The sequence below is a fragment of the Hemibagrus wyckioides genome, linkage group LG07 (genome assembly GCF_019097595.1).
Source record: "Hemibagrus wyckioides isolate EC202008001 linkage group LG07, SWU_Hwy_1.0, whole genome shotgun sequence".
In the NCBI taxonomy this organism is placed as follows: Eukaryota; Metazoa; Chordata; class Actinopteri; order Siluriformes; family Bagridae; genus Hemibagrus; species Hemibagrus wyckioides.
Window position 1 is genome coordinate 26,828,705 of NC_080716.1, and position 16,496 is coordinate 26,845,200.

Genomic DNA, 16,496 nt, shown 5'->3' on the forward strand with positions numbered 1-16,496 from the left:
ATTCCTCTGGAAACTCAGGACTCGGAAATTATGTGACCGTGCTCTCTCTCTCTCTCTCTCTCTCTCTCTCTCTCTCTGAATGTGCGCAAAAACATTTTTTATATATATATATATATATATATATATATATATATATATATATGTATGTATGTATGTATTAAAAAAAAGGTTATTAAACGGTTTACGCTCTCAATACGATTGCTTTCTATATCACACTGTGGTGCCCTGAAGGTGCACCTTTCCTGCACGCGGAATGACCAAAAGTATGCGGACACCCGACCATCACAACCAGAATATCACGCAAAAGTACTGGAGCAGATTTAAGTGTGAATGAAAAGATGACTATGAGACAATGCACCACAAGTGATGTTTACATCCCGAACTTAAAACATGGCACATTCAATCTGAACGCACCGATTTGTGCCAAAGTTTCAAAAATATTGGAACGCGCGACTGACAAGGCTGTTTTTCCTGATAGACCGACTCAAACAATTCATATCTCCAGGAATAGGTTTTGAGCTCTGGGTTTTGCCTGTGCAGAATGCAGAGAGCCATGTAATAGGGAAATGTAATAAGGAACAAGGAAGTCTTTTTACACACTAATGTGTCAGTGTACAGAGGATGTTGAGTGCATTACTCACTGAAAGATTATGAGATAAATGATGTTTTCCTGGTAATGTAGACCAGAGTGCTTAATGTGCTTGCAAGGATCCTTATTAAGTGTGAATGTCTTGCGAGGACAGTATTCATTTACAGACGTTCAGTTTTGAGGCATTTTATTAACAAAAAAAAAGGACTATCAAGTAAGAAACAAACCTGTTCATCAAATCTGAGAACAGATTCAACAGGAAAGAAAGCCATAATGACAGGTTGGGTTAGTGTACTGTATGCTTGCCTTCATGGCGACGTGCCTCATTTACGTTGTTCAGAAAAGCTCATCACATTATGAGGAGAAAAGTACCACGTTTATCAGCTACCTGCTGCCAGTGACGCTTAGAATGCAAACTTGTTCTCTTTCTAGCTGCATCTTCACAAAGTGTAACGTATCACTGGTGTCAACACTCAGTGATCCTTGATAGCTGTTTTAAGGCCACGGCCACCCAGGCAAACACTGATGCGTACTTTTATTTAAAAAAACTACAACAAAAAAAAGAAGTCGTCATGTTTATGTTTTCCTTTCAGTGTTAAACAAATGACTTTCATTGTTTAGAAAGTCAACAAATACAAACAACATACAAAGAAATAGCTTGCAGGAGAAATTGTCCTCCACAATTTTCTTTTTGCTTATGTTTCAGTAGCTCCACCCATATTATTGACCACTCATTTCCTCTTGGCCCGTCTTTCCCCCAAATTGCCTCTTAGGTTCACCCCAAGGCACATTACAGGCTCAGTTTGTCCATCTTGTTATTTCCAGAACAGGATGTTCCAGAGCAGCAGCCAACATGGATACACAAACAGTGCCAACAGTGGGTAGACCAGTGACCCGTAGAGGGCGTGGTCCAGGATGCCCTGAGAGATGACAGACAGGAAGAGCACGCAGCACTCGAGCAGTGTGACTGGCGCTTCCTGCAGGTCCTGGAAGAGGAAGATGCAGTAGAGGATTGTAAAGCCTGGACTGAGCAGCACCATCGCCAAGGCACCTAATGACCTGAGAGACAGGAAACAAAACACAGAGGCTTTGTTTACATGCAAAGATTTTTGACAATCCAAATACAGATTCCTACTGAACTGTTATAATGCTAAAGTGACTAAAATGTCCAGTTGTAACAGACTTCAGGTTGTTTGTGTTTGGATGTGTCTCTGCTCAGTCATTTTATACATGCTATATGGTCTACTCTTGATCTTGATTTTGGAGGTGGAGCTTCAGGGATATGGGTGGGAATCACACCTAAGAGCTAGAGACTTTTAATTCAGTTCATTTGTGTAGCTCTTTTAATCAATTGGCATTGTCAGAAAGCAGAGTTACAGAAATATATAAATTCAGGATATACATTTAAAATACATAAAAGTATTAATGCAAGCCAGAGGTGATGATAAAGACTCTCTGACTCCTTGAGATGACATGAGGAAGAAACATTAAGGGGAACCAGACTCAAAAGGGAACCCATCCTCATCTGAGTGACATTGGTGAGTGTGATTATAAAACATTTCATCATGGTAACATACTTGGGCATGTGTGGTGTGACACAGGCAGCAGCAGGCACCAGCGTGACAGCCAGGATGAAGCCCAGGGAGAAGTTGATGAGGGCCGTGCAGCCGAGCAGCACAGCTAAGTAGAGTAGAGCCGCCAGTTTCAGCACCCGCCAACCCTGCTCTGTGCCCTCACCTGAGATCAACCTAACACACACACACACTTTATTTTAATAATGTGTATCATAAATTAGTTTTGTATTGCGAACATATCATCTAGACTGCTAATAAACAGATTTAAAACTTCATTGTTCACAAAGAAACAAGTATAAGTGTTCATATGGTGAGGCTTTCTGTAAGGAGATATTTATAGAAGGAGCCTCCAGTAGGTAACAGTTAGAGGTAATGGGAAAAGTAACTGCATCTTTTGACTGAACATTAGAGGTCATCATAAATCTTACTGTGGTTCATATATATATAATATAAATATAATATAAATATAATATAATACAATATAATATAAATGTGCTGAAGAGAGAGCGTGAGAGAGAGAGTACCTGTGTGTGTTGTGGGGCAGAGCCAAGCCTGCGGTGTAGATGGCGATGGCGGTAAGAACCACAGCCTCGGTCTCAGACACAGGGAAGTGCTCTACTGCCATTTCCTGAGACAGGATGGGAAGTGTGTACAGAGCCACACCCGTCAGGTGACTGATCACTATCGGAGTCAGCACAGACAGGACACCCGGACTAGATGGCTGGAGGAATGGAGAGTGTTGGGAAAAGGATACTAGTCATACTGCACCAGATCCAGATCAGGATTCAATACCACATACTGAGAAAACGACATGGACAATCTGTATTTACACAAAATGGCTAAGTAAAGCCAGTGAGAATGAGTGATATATTTAATCTTATTTATATTGTAAATTGTAAATATTACTAAATATTATATTAAAGAACCCATGAAATGATTAGGGGATTATGATGTATGCCAAAGTTGCTTAGGAGGCCGGTTTCGAGTGTTTTCTAACTGACCGGTTCTTCTTCACTGACTCCATCCTGGGTTACTGGAACTGGACTCCCAATCTGGACCCACAGATCCAATGCCTGCAATCAAGGATGTCAAGGATCCTGAAAACATTTTCACTAAAACATCCAATTACAATTACTACAGTCATGTAGACTATAGAGGTGATGCAGTTTAGCAAAAGAGCACTAAAAACAAACACAAAGTGCTCATAGAGGAGTATTTTGGTGTTTTAGAGACTTGTGTAGCTGAGAGGATACTCGCAGCAGCAGGATGGCAGCCAGCAGGCCAAACGCAGGCATGTAGTAGCCAATAGAGACGAAGTGAGACAGCGAAGGCATCAAGTAGAAGAAGTAGGACTGGTGAAGTCGTTCCAGGAGATTATTCAGCTTCCTGAACATTCCCTCAAACAGCCTGTGAAAAGTTGAGGGTGAAAGACTGAGAAGTTTCATTCACAATTCTAGTTATCTACGAGGTTCATATCGTTAGTAGAATTCAGGATTATAATTGTGCATTCTGTCCTTTATCAGTGTTGTGTAAGCACAAGTGTGTGTAAATGTGCTTCAAAGCAAAATGCAAAATGTAGAATTAATGCAAGTTGGTTAATATTCGCGTTTACATAGCTAATACAGTTAACTGTGGGCGTGTCCGTATTTAAATGAGCAGTTACATGCGCACACATACAGCATGAATATAATTTATTGATACTTACTAAGCTTTATTACCTACTTGTGTGTGTGTGTCTGCCTATATAGCACATGATCAATCACAATGTTATGGTTAAAATAAACGAAAACATGGCAGACCTGCCGAGAGTGGTGGCGTCAGTCTTGTAGTGTCTGAAGCTGTTGATGCCACGGATGGTCGCAGCCTCGATGTGGTAGCGCAGGAAGAGACCGTGGTCACCCCAAGGCCGACCGCTCGCCTGCTTCAGCACCATTAGTGTCATGGTCTGTGCAGCGACAGTGTAACCCTCCGTACTGTCCCAGTCGTTCCTCTGGAGCTGAGACAGGATACAAGGGTCTCATGCAATAAATACCTGTACTGTAAATACTTATGTGCACATTTAACAAACGGCTGAATGTAACTGTTGTGAGGTATAATCAGTGAGCTGAAGGATTCCACTCATGTCTACCTGAGACAGAAAGCTAAATATTTAGGATGGCAGGAGGACAAGTTAGATAATCATGCATGTTTACAGATGCAGACATTTTTATGCTTAATAGGAGTTTTAGTCCTAATTTTTGCATTAGGGTTATTTTATACAATTTTATTAGATAATGCAGATAAAAAATAAATAAACAAACAAATCACTTGCAACATTTAAGGCCTATATGAAGAAAATAATAAGTAAATAAATATATAATCTAATATTCTTGCATATAATTAAATGTACTACTTAAAATTAGGCAAAACAACTGATTTGACTTTTTATTGAATTTTTAAAAATCAAGTAAATCAAGTAAACCATTACAATATTTGACAGTAAGAAAAATCTGCAAATATTAAAAAAATATACTTCCAGCCTTATTAAATGAATATATTCGAATATATATCAGATATATTTCTGTATCAAATGTACAAAACTTTTATAGTGTTTAAAAGGTTCATGGATTCCACACACAGAGTATATCATTATAATTTAATGCTATTTGTACATCTTGACGTTTCTCTTACCTTCCCCTGAATGGTGCAGAGGACGCCAAGCTTCTGGCAGAAGGCGTGGAAGAGGTTGGCCAGGTCCAGGTTGGGGAGCTGCCCGTTTAGACCCTCCAGGACCAGGTCCAGACTGGTAATGACATCACTGCTGAGCTCCAGAGAGAGAGCCGCCTGGATGGAGCCGGCTCGGCCCTGAAGCGGTGTGAAGCTCATCCCTGATTGATACGTTACAGTATAGTGTCGGATTTACGGCAAAAGATAAAAAAAGAAACAATTTAAAAACAATTTTGTGTCTAAACTAGATGCTAGAAAGTTCAGATTATAACACATTTATAATTTTTTTAATGCAGTGTCCACACTCATGGACAGTTTTAGGAAAATATGAACTGAAAATAACTATAACTGTAAATGAGTGTAAATTACTGATCAATCACCTGGAAAGAATTTATTCATATAATATATGTTTTATAATAATGGTCGTAAAAGCAGGACAAGAAAATACTGAACCAAACACTCTGAATCCTGCTGAGTCCTATCAGCATGCTCTAATGTTTATTTGCCACTCAGTTGACAACAGAATAAATGTGCAAACTGAAGGGAAAAAGGCTCTTTCCTACTGAGAGGAGATGTGTAACTCACCGGTGATGTTGGTGTGATGGTAGCCCTCTAACCAAGCCTGCATACCAATAAGATCGTGCTCATTCACCAGGAATATGATGTCTTTGGCCCAATAAATCTGACCTGTGATTACAACATTAAAAACACCCGGGTTACAGCAGAGTAAAGTAAACAACAACATAACATAAAATGTTGCTTGCTCAGTCTTTTAGTAAGCTGCTCAGAGAGAAAGCTGCATCGGTTCTTTCTCGGTATTGTACTTGTTTACACCTCCTGTGGCCTTGATAACATCAGGTGAGAATTCTAACAGTGTCTCTCAAGAGAGTTCCTGCCGTTTTTAGTCCGCTCTTCCACTGACTGTGCAAATTTCTTTGCATAGTAAACATCTCGGCATAGTAAACTCACAAAACTCTGTTTACATGAATCTGAAATGGACTGACAAAGTTGCAAGGTTTTGTTTGTCCCCCAAACACACACACCCTTGAAGCCCCGCCCCTTTCCCCCTTTTGTTACCACAGTCTATAGTGTTGATTTTCTTGCTTGAAAGGTGCAACCTCGCTTCCTGTCACTTTCTGCAAATTCATTCATGTATATTTTCAAGTATAATTTTTAACTATATTAGGAACATCAGCAAATAAACAAACAAACACTATTTAAATAATCTGAATGATAATGATAATTAGACATTGCTGCTTGCTCTACTGCAGAACAAAAAGTATCTGTTTTAGTTAAGATGCAGACACTATAAAAGTTCACATTATTATTAATACATCATTTAAGAATGCAACCCTGTCTACTGTAAATGTTCAGCACTACAGGCTACAAACGAAAACATTTTCTTTCGCTCCAAGCACATGATGGTTTCTCTACAATCCTGGATATTGTTCAGTATATGTATCAAGTGTTTCTCCCGCAACTGCACAGTTTTTTTTTGTGTTTAATTTACAGGAAAAAAGTATCTTGATATTCCATCATATACATGCATACATACACACTACAGTCACCATCCTGTAATCTTGCTATCCAACTGCTGCTGCTTATTATACTGTATAATAAGATGCTCTTATTAGTGGATTTGTCTTTCTTTTTTGTCCATGGATCACCTTTTCTACTTTTCTTCTATGAAAAGCACAGCAGAAATTTAAGTGTGAATGAAATCGCTCCCCATAGAACTCCTGAAATCATGATGTGAAACATGGAATGGTGTGTAAATGGAGTTTATAAAGCCTCTCACTTCTGAAATACTGGGCGAGACCCAGAAGAAGGCCCACTGCCTGGTTGTTGTTGTTGCCAGGACTGCAGGGGGCGCTGAATACCAGGGCTTCTGTTCGAGGAGCTCGAGGTGCTCGCAAGATCCCGTACACATTAGTGCCTCGAACCATCTGAGAGAGAGAATGAGTGAGGGAGAGAGAGAGAGATTTCCCATAAAGCGGTTGGGAATTGAACTGAATTGTGTGTATATGCCAGTGTACAAACTCACAAATCTCTCCTTGTTCTCGTCAGGGAAGGGCAGAGTGCGTGTGAAGCTCTGAGTGAAAACCTCCAGCCCTCTGTCCTGCATTGTCTTCACCAACCAGTCCACTGGCATGCCCCTTGAGGGACCAAGAGCAAGACAGGGATTAACAAAGAGAAAAGCCACTCACACAATCACATGTAAACATTAGCTCTCAAAACCAACAGAAACAAAACAGTCCAATTGAGTCCCTGGTTTTCATTCGGCTTGATTAAAATCTGTTCTACTTACCCAACCTTTTTCTTATTAGCTGCAAACTCCCGTCCGGTAGCCAGTGCTCTTTCTCCCGAGGGGAACCGCTCCTCCACCATGGTGGAACCCATCGCATTCTCTGACATGTACGTCCGCAAAGTGAACGGCTCAAACGCCAGGCCCATGAACCAGGCAATTCCCGCCAGGTAGCACACCACACTGTGGTACAAACAGAGCATTAACAAGACTTTACTTACGCAATTCATGGCATTTTTAACATCTTTAACCCTATTTAAATGACTACATTTAAATATACACCTCACAAGTGTAACACATTAGATCATAAATTTCATACTTAATTTTTTTCTGGCTTCTCAGCTTCTCACCCATAAAACTGAGGCCTGATGACCATATAGGCTTACCATATAGGCGTGTTGAGGCGAGTGAGGAGACTCGTCAACGCCTTCCTTCGGTTCGGGTCAGATAACAGACCCATGCTGTCTCACCGTCACTGGACTCACTGTGACATAGGAAACGGTCATGAAATGCAAAGAGGAGTCAGTGATATTGGTAGTTAGCGGAACAAGTGAAATCTACATTAATACAGCCAGGGATGCAACAATAACACTGTTTTCCGTTTTCAATAAAAAAATAAATAAAATAACAGGGCTCTGAGTATCAGCTGAGACTTGAATAATAATGTCATCCTCACAGTGACTGACCGGCATGGCCCTGTTTTATGGTAAAACACCTGAACGCTAGTGTAAGAGGTGGAGCTTTCTGAACTGAGGGGCAACAAGACTGACAAAGGGCCTACTTCTAATTTTTATTTGGAGCACCACAGAACATTATTGCTGACTTACTAGCTTACTTTGTACCTAGACCCCTATTGTGACTGTATTTTAAAAACAGAGCCTAGCAACAAACCTCCCGACTGTTTAAGGAGATGATGCAGACTCTTCTGCAATCGGTATGGCTCTCCATCTTACATCACAGCAGCTGGTTACTTGTTCCCAGAGACTATTCACTGAACACCATTGATCAGAATAATCAATCACTGACTGCCATTGATCCAAATAACCAATAGATGACCACCAATGCTCCAAACGGCCATTCACAGTGGAGAACAACCACACCTTTTCTAGGTAACAGGAAGGCTACACCGATCAGCCATAACATTATGACCACTGAGAGGTGCCGTGAATATCTCCTCATCATGGCACCTGTTAGTGGGTGGGATATATTAGGTGAACATTTTGTCCTCAAAGTTGATGTGTTAGAAGCAGGAAAAATGGGCAGGATTTGAGCGAAGGGTCAAGTTGTGATGGCTAGACCACTGGAACAAATCTCCAAAACTGCAGCTCTTGTGGGGTGTTCCCGGTCTGCAGTGGTCAGTATCTATCAAAAATATCCATTAAGTCCTGTAAGTCCAAGACATCTTGCTAACATCTTGGAGCCAGATACCACACCTCCAGTGATCTAGTGGAGTCCATGCCTCGACGGGGTCAGGGCTGTTACGGCAGCAAAAGAGGGACCAACACTACATTAGGCAGGTGGTCATAATGTTATGGCTGTTACCAGCAGAAGACCACATCCGGTTCCACTCCCTTTCAGTCGAGAACAGGAAATCTTAGGCTGCAATTAAATATCAATAAACGAGAAAAGTCACTAATATCAAAGCATTTGGGCAAAATCAGATGAACACACCATGATGTGCGCGTGAGTGAACAGGACCTGGTGAACAGGTTATACATCTATGACCAGATTATCTCTTCACTAACATTAAATAAATGTGCAAACAATTTCTTCCACATCGCAGACATCCTTCATAAAAAAAAGTACGAAACAAAATAAGTTTTTCAAAAATTGGACAATACAGGAATAAAGACGCTGTTCCCGATTCCTTCTTTCTGTTGAATGCTAACTAGTTTAGCACCTAGCTAGCTGCACGAGAGCTGTCAAACCGCCTACACTCCACCGCGGTGTCAGTTGCCATGGTGTAACGTTAAGAAAATAAACGTATTATTTATATTATTTATATATAAAAGAAAACACACACTGTTAGATTTTTCCAATTCCTACCTTGAATAAAAATTGTTAAAATCCAAAAGACCGCAAAGACACATTCATTTTTCCTGGCTTTCATCGGAATTAAAATAACACCGGAATTTCCGGTAAAAGATGAGATCTACAAATAATTCTCAACGCACACTTCCGGAACGTAATGTGTTGGATATCAGTGAATCTGCGCGGCACGCATTGACATCCGACCCCTGAAATAGAAGAGAATCTCAAAAGGTTCCCACTCTCTGTTTAAAATAGATAACTTCTGCCTTTTTAATATGTTATGTTTTTGTGCTTTTTTTTTAAATTATCAGTGTTCTGTGTATTTATAATAAAATATATTATTAATCTGTGTAAACTACACAAATATCGCATTTATTCCTTGAATAATTCTCACACAGAGAATTCATACATTGACAGTTTTATTTATTTATTTATTTATTTATTTATTTATTTGTTTGTTTGTTTGTTTGTTTGTTTGTTTGTTTGTTTGTTATTATTATTGTTGTTGTTGTTGTTGTTGTTGTTGTATTTATATTATTCTAACCAATAATTATAAACTAAGTTTATAATAAGTTTATAATAGTTTCTAAACAAAATTCTTTTCAAATACCTCAAATACCTTCAAATATCATCCTCTAAAGGATCTGTGCAGTTTGTTATTGAAAAGAGAGCAGACACTGGTTTCCCATTTATATTTAAATTCTGCATTTTTCTAATCTGACATTGTCTTTAATCTGAATCACAAAGATTACATATAAATGTTAATGGTTAATAACATTAAAATGTTTGCTTTTGGACATTTATAGTCAGTGTAATTATGTACTTAGTTCCCTAGCACCTTTATTGTATTTTGAATGCATTTGTATATATAGATTATTGAAATGTTTTTCATATATACATATATATATATATATATATATATATATATATATATATATATATATATATATATATATATATATATATATTTATATATATGTATACGTATATATACGAATATTATAAATATTTTGTAATTTTTGTACTGCTTCATATTGCTGCTTGAGACTTCTTCATATTACAAATAAATATATATATATATATATATATATATATATATATATATATATATATATATATATATATATTTGTAATATGAAGCAGTCTCTGGCAAAATAATTTCCTTCTGGGGTTAATAAAGTTCGATCTTATCTTGCCTTAAAGAAATGAATGATTTTCTGGCTGTTGGTCTGATATAGAATGAGTCAGGTCTTACACAGAATTTTAGTGATTGAAGATAAACACCTTCAAATTTTAGATGCTTATGAACAAGCACTTGGGGCATCTCAGAGAGCAGAAATGGGTTTGATATCAACTTTAACAATTTACTTTGAAGATATAAACATTTGTGTGGAAAAAAAAAAACTAACAGTCTTTGTTTTGTGAAACTTTTCACTGAGTATATTGCTCCTACAACACTACAAATTCTTAAAAATTCTGAATGTCTACTTTCATATAAGATCCATGTTAACTTCCAGTGTAGAGTGAGACATGACAAAGACATTCAATTATCAACAGGGACACAACAAAAACAGGAGGAAATTCAGATTTTTTTAGCCTCTGGGGAAAAGAGTTAAATTCCTATTAACAGTACAGCATTACCAAAAATTTACCAAAGATTTAAGCACAGCATTACCAAAGATTTTTAATAGTTACATAAACAAAACCTGTATTACATAACATAACCTGTACCTTTCAGCTTCTGTGAGAACTTCTGTTACTGAAAATAGATCAACACCGTCTAACCAATCAGAACTGAGAATTCAACAACACTGCGGTGTGACTGATTTTAATGATTTAAAAAAACCCATAAATGTTCTATATTATTTACACGCTTTTGAATATATTGTGAGTGATTTTGAAACATTATAAAAGTGTTTACAAACATACATATAAAAAAATATTGTGTTATCTAGTACTAATGAATCTCTGAGTCTTATAAAGCGAATGTAAATATATTTAACACCATCATCAGTGGAACAGATCCTTATCTTCGCTAGTGCAGTGGTGAAAAACCCCAAAACACCACGGGCACTGTGGGCTTCTTTGTCAGCACAAGCTGAAATGTGTGATATAAACAGGAAGGTACTAAAAGTCACCTGTGTTTCTATAGTAACAGATCACACAGGGACTTGTATGGTGGATGCTCCACAGAATATAAATCTAACAATAAATGGCCTGGTAATAAGTGAAATCTTATGATGAGGATTTCTAAAAAATATCTACATATCATTAGCAAATAGCTGTAGTATAAGAGGAATAGGAATGAAATGTGCTGGTATTGGAAATGAATTAAATTTAGGGTAGTAGCTCTACAATGTAGCTACTGTGTAATCTCAAATTTCCTAATAAAGTACATCTCGTCTCATCTCATCTCATCTCATCTCATCTCATCTCATCTCATCTCTTCTCATCTCATCTCATCTCATCTCATCTCATCTCATCTCATCTCATCTCATCTCTTATTAAGCTGTCATTGAGTCTGTTCTGTGCACTTCTTCAACTCTGGTTTGGCTCAGCTACAAAATCAGACATCAGAAGACTACAGAGATTGGTTCGGACTGCTGAAAGGATTATTGGTGCTCCTGTGCCCAGCCTTCAAGAACTGGATACATCCAGAGTGAGGAACAGAGCTCAGAAAAACACTCTGGATCCCTCACATCCACGCCATCTCCTTTTTGAACTTTTGCATTCTGGCCGACGCTACAGAGCACCAAATACCAGGACAGCCAGGCACAAGAACAGTTTCTTCCACCTCTTCTACCTCATAAACAGTTAAATGCCCCACCCCCATTGTGCAATAAAAGTATGTGCAATAACCTTATATTTATTTGTTACCACCCAACATCCCTACATCTCATCTTATTGTATTCTGTATGTATAATTTAGTTTATTTTGCTATTTAAATATGTGTATTTCTTTTTCTTATCCTATTTTTTATTTTTATTTTTATTGTTTGTGTGTTGTTGTTGTTGTTGTCTCTGTGCACTGGAGCTTGTGACACTAAAACAAATTCCTTGTATGCGCAAACATACTTGGCAATAAAGCTCTTTCTGATTCTGATTAATATTAATAACAGAATATTTTAAAACAGATAACAAATAAGAAAGAATTCCTCCAAGAATCATGTATATAGATTCTGTTTGTTTATTCTTATGTGCGTTACACTTTATAGTAAGTCTTTTGTGTCAGTTAAGATCAGGAAGAAAATGTTCATTACATTTAGTAAGGTGAGGCTGTGAGAGTCTTACTTAAGCCTCTTGACACACACAAAGGGATATTTCTCCTCACATGGGATGTCATTCCAGTTCATAAAGACTGTAGACAAAAAAAAAGATAGAACTTTAATTAAATTGAACAACAATTATTTTAAGGAATTGATAAGGAAACAACTACACAAGCGGGTCAACTTACCAGAAAAGTTCATATGGACACAACACTCTCTACTTTCAAAATTGTTGGGTTCGTCCGGATTCCATTTGGTGAAAGTTAGTTCAGTGCCGTCAGACCAAAACCAGTTATGTGTCTGAAAAAAGAAAAAGAAAAAAAAAAGACAAAAAAGTCAGTTCACATTGGGGTGAAAAAATAAAAAGAAGAAGAAGAAGAAAAAAGCATAGTACTGGGTATTGTTGTGAATTCACCGAAGCAGACGAGAAGGACTCGGAAGTAGTGCTCAGCAGGAATGTTTTATTGTAGATCAGAACACACTGCGGTGGTACTGTAGTCACCAAGTCCAGTGAAAAGAAGCTTGCATTACAGTTTTAAAGACCTTGAATGGGCAGGCCTTGACAATACAAAAGCCTTGGGGTGATACTCTTAAAGAAAACACTGACCACCAACTGTGAGCTGGTTCACAGTTCCTGATAACCATTTGCTTTGATCCCCATTTGGTGGTGAGAGCTGGGATATGTAAATGATTATTCAAAGAGAAATGTGTGTTACAGTAAATTCTAGAGTGACCTCAAAATATGTTTTCCTACAGTAAAAAGGCTGTAATTTATGAAGTCCTCAAAGTCTGAGACCACACTGAAAATCTGAGATTATTCATTTTTCCTTTTAAAATGGGAAATAAACAGAAAGTTTATAAATAATCATTAAAATAATGTTTAATTAAATTATTATTATTATTATTATTATTATTATTATTATTATTATTATTATTATTATTATTATTATTATTTATAATAATAATATTACATTATTATTATGATTACTATCAATTACTGAAAATATGTTTATATTGAAAACAAAGAAAGTAAATACTTGTAAAATGTAAATATATTAAAAATGAAGTAATAATGTTAAATATTTAATATTTATGATTCTGCACTATTTCCAGGTCACAATTTAAATGTGAGCAAATGTGTGATATTGAGCATGTTAACTCATGTCTAAAATCTTCTACTGAATCGTGACTGAATCAGACTATACGGAACAGATTATTTTTCATAAGGTTTTGCACAAACGGTGTGGAGTCCATGCAGCTTGAGTCACACTGTCATTAAAGCAAATAACCTATTAGTAAAAACCTTGACATCAGTGTAGATATTTACTTGAATTAAACGAGAAGAAAGTGCATGTTACTAGTGCTCTCAGACAGGGCTGATAGCTGAACTGTCTCAAATAAATTCTAAAAAATTAGAAAAATTGTTATATTCCTTTTGTTTCAGATTTAATATTGGTATGTGTATTGGCATTTTTCTGTTTCATATCAGTTTGCCTTCCTGAGACCTTCATTAAAAATACAAACAAACCATGAATCCTAAAAATATGACTTTTTGACAACTTTTTGTAATTTTGTTTGAGCCGGAATCAGTGCTGAAAATCTGCTTGCTGCACTTTTACCTCCACACAGTTAGTAAGGCCGATCCAAGTGGGATTCTCTTTGTGGTCGTGAGCACGAATAAGAGCCTTGACCATCTGATACTCATCTTCACTGTTTATCGAGACCAAGTTGGCCCCAAGATCCAGACAGTGTTTCTAGTAAATGTAAAAAAGAAAAAAAAAAGACAAAAGGAAAGACAAGACGAATTAGTATTACTGCACTCTAATATTCTATATTTTAAAGGAATAAACAATGATTGCCTGATCTTTAGTTATTATTATAATATATAACTCAATTATAATATATAAAAACACACAGCCCTTACTCTTCTATTTCAGAGATACGTTTTCTGTTAGACGTTTGTGGTTTTCACAGCTGTGGCAGTAAAGATAAGCATCTGTTCCCCTGGAGGTGTTAAAGTCACTTAGTGCTATTTTAAGTCAAGGTACAGCAAGGAAAATGTATTTATACAATTCATTAGATTTAAATGTATATATAATATTATATATCATATTACAGCTCACTGAGAGAGCCATTCGAAGTGCTTTAAATAGAGATAAATTGAAGTTAAATAAACTGAAATATGATCATAAAAGACACGATTAATAAAACTTTAGTCTAATAAAACAAGTGATGCTAAAAAAGAGATATTACTGTACTGTGCTGAAATAAAGTACAACATTTTAATAATAAATATCACAGAGCTCATAAAAAGAAGACTTCAAGACTTCAAAAAGGATGTGTCAGGGAGTTTATATTTACTTATAAATGTATATAACTTTTACATCTATATATCTATATCTATATTTATACCTATAGCTATGCATTTACCAGACACTTTTATCCAGAGACTAGTATGAGTAACCGCAAGCACATATTTATCTCAAAGATAAAATTCTAGTACTGTACACATACCTTATCACAGCAGATATGTATCAGAGTGATCTTAATCTCTCCCTCTCTTAATATTTGGAGGTTTAAAATACTAATTTATTTCTTATCTCAAGGAAATGAAGAAAATGTGGTTTACCTCAGCAGAGGTCCAGTTCATGTGCTGGGTAACATACAGGAAGCATCGTCTGCCGTACCTCACCCATTCTGACGGACAATATGGTGAGCATGAAGAGCCATCCAAAGAAAAATATTCATTTTCTGGCTCTGTATCTTGCAAGAAATCTAAAAAATAAAATAAAACAATTAGAATATAAATAATAGGTTGGGTTGTTTTTTTTTTTGGCAGAAATGCTGTTAAAATCAGAAATTATACCTTTGACCCATTCATCCCACTTAGGTGCTGGAAAACAGACAAAAAAGAGTGTTATTAAATTTTATTTTCCATTTTGTACAGGTTTGTTGTGCTGACAGTGTGAGTTAGTCTGTGAGAGCTACCTGTTACAGATATCTCAACCAGACCTCAAAGAATTTAACAATGAAAATGAACAGTTTTCATTTTTTTCTAGTCATATAATTATACATCCTTTCCTTAGTTAGTACTCAACAGAAATACTTCAGAATATAAAACTTACCAAAGGCTGTTGAAGCCACGCAGATGACAAACAGTAATGAAAATCTGATTTGACAAACCATGCTTGTGATTTCTGAGTTAAGCCCCAAATGATTCGGGAAGTGTCACTTAAGCTTTAATGTGAAACGGGGAGGTGGAGCGCATGTACTGTACATTTATTCATTTGTGCTCATCTGTGGAAATACTCATTGTCAGATATTTAAAATCGTATAATATAATAACCACAATAGATTTATATTGGATGCTCTACACTAATCACACTACTGTAGTTATCTCCTTTTATGTTGTGAACCAGCCATAAAAAAACAATTTGATTCTGTTATCACTGATATAATAGCAGCTTATCAACCTCTCTTTTTCTTTATACAAAAAGAAATATTCAGCTTATCACAAAGCACAAAGCTTTCCTGTGTTGGACAGCTTTATCTCTGACTGTGATGAAAAGCTGACACTGGAGACTCCTTCCTAAAACACTCAGTAAATCTCCTCAGAGAAAATCAAAGCAACAGCATGGAGGGGTGCATCTACTGTAAGTCATTGTATACAAGTCATATAAGGTGTATAAGGTGTTACTATAGAAACGATGACGTATCAGAATGAGTGCTTTGACATAAACCTGAGGAATTTATGAACACTTTCTGTCCAATCAGAATTGAGATAAGCCATGTAATCACAAGCCTAACTTTTGTTAGGGTTATTGTCCACTTTTATTTTTTTTTAGTTTGTTGAAGTAGGTTTCTAAGCAAATAGCTACTTCTTCCTGATTATAATTTTTTCCCTTTGTGGGTTTGAATGGTTCTGTCTGAGCCATGATTACTTAAATGTTTTTCCCCAGAGGCCAAAAACCCCCCCAGAATTTCCTCCTGTTTTGTTGTGTCTATGTTCAGCATTGAATGTCTGTC

General features: G+C 36.7%; 2 protein-coding genes across 2 annotated transcripts; both read right to left on the bottom strand.

The window, feature by feature from the left end:
* Positions 1-759: 759 nt before the first annotated feature.
* Positions 760-9,334, bottom strand: gpaa1 (glycosylphosphatidylinositol anchor attachment 1). The gene is made up of 13 exons (XM_058395969.1): positions 9,221-9,334; positions 7,561-7,658; positions 7,178-7,357; positions 6,914-7,025; positions 6,668-6,815; positions 5,455-5,556; positions 4,834-5,030; positions 3,963-4,159; positions 3,417-3,570; positions 3,165-3,236; positions 2,688-2,884; positions 2,167-2,337; positions 760-1,648 (listed from the first exon to the last, which is right to left on the bottom strand). The coding sequence occupies exons 2-13, from the start codon at positions 7,632-7,634 to the stop codon at positions 1,405-1,407; spliced, it is 1,848 nt and encodes a 615-aa protein (XP_058251952.1). The 5' UTR covers positions 7,635-7,658; positions 9,221-9,334; the 3' UTR covers positions 760-1,404.
* A 3,054-nt stretch (positions 9,335-12,388) lies between these two features.
* On the bottom strand, positions 12,389-15,690 carry LOC131356471 (lactose-binding lectin l-2-like). The gene is made up of 6 exons (XM_058395525.1): positions 15,596-15,690; positions 15,337-15,363; positions 15,100-15,245; positions 14,090-14,224; positions 12,659-12,770; positions 12,389-12,562 (listed from the first exon to the last, which is right to left on the bottom strand). Exons 1-6 carry the CDS (start codon positions 15,654-15,656, stop codon positions 12,492-12,494), a joined length of 552 nt encoding a protein of 183 aa, XP_058251508.1. The 5' UTR covers positions 15,657-15,690; the 3' UTR covers positions 12,389-12,491.
* Positions 15,691-16,496: the final 806 nt, after the last annotated feature.

What these genes read in the sequence shown, in the direction of transcription:
- gpaa1 (XM_058395969.1), bottom strand. Translation starts at nt 7,634, where the DNA reads ATGGGTCTGTTATCTGACCCGAACCGAAGGAAGGCGTTGACGAGTCTC. An exon ending in CCATCACACCAACATCACCG is followed by an intron (nt 5,031 to 5,454) that starts GTGAGTTACACA and finishes CGTATCAATCAG; the next exon opens with GGATGAGCTTCACACCGCTT. An exon ending in GTCACACCACACATGCCCAA is followed by an intron (nt 1,649 to 2,166) that starts GTATGTTACCAT and finishes CCTGTCTCTCAG; the next exon opens with GTCATTAGGTGCCTTGGCGA.
- LOC131356471 (XM_058395525.1), bottom strand. Translation starts at nt 15,656, where the DNA reads ATGGTTTGTCAAATCAGATTTTCATTACTGTTTGTCATCTGCGTGGCT. An exon ending in GTGGGATGAATGGGTCAAAG is followed by an intron (nt 15,246 to 15,336) that starts GTATAATTTCTG and finishes TTTATTTTTTAG; the next exon opens with ATTTCTTGCAAGATACAGAG. An exon ending in TGTCCATATGAACTTTTCTG is followed by an intron (nt 12,563 to 12,658) that starts GTAAGTTGACCC and finishes TTTTGTCTACAG; the next exon opens with TCTTTATGAACTGGAATGAC.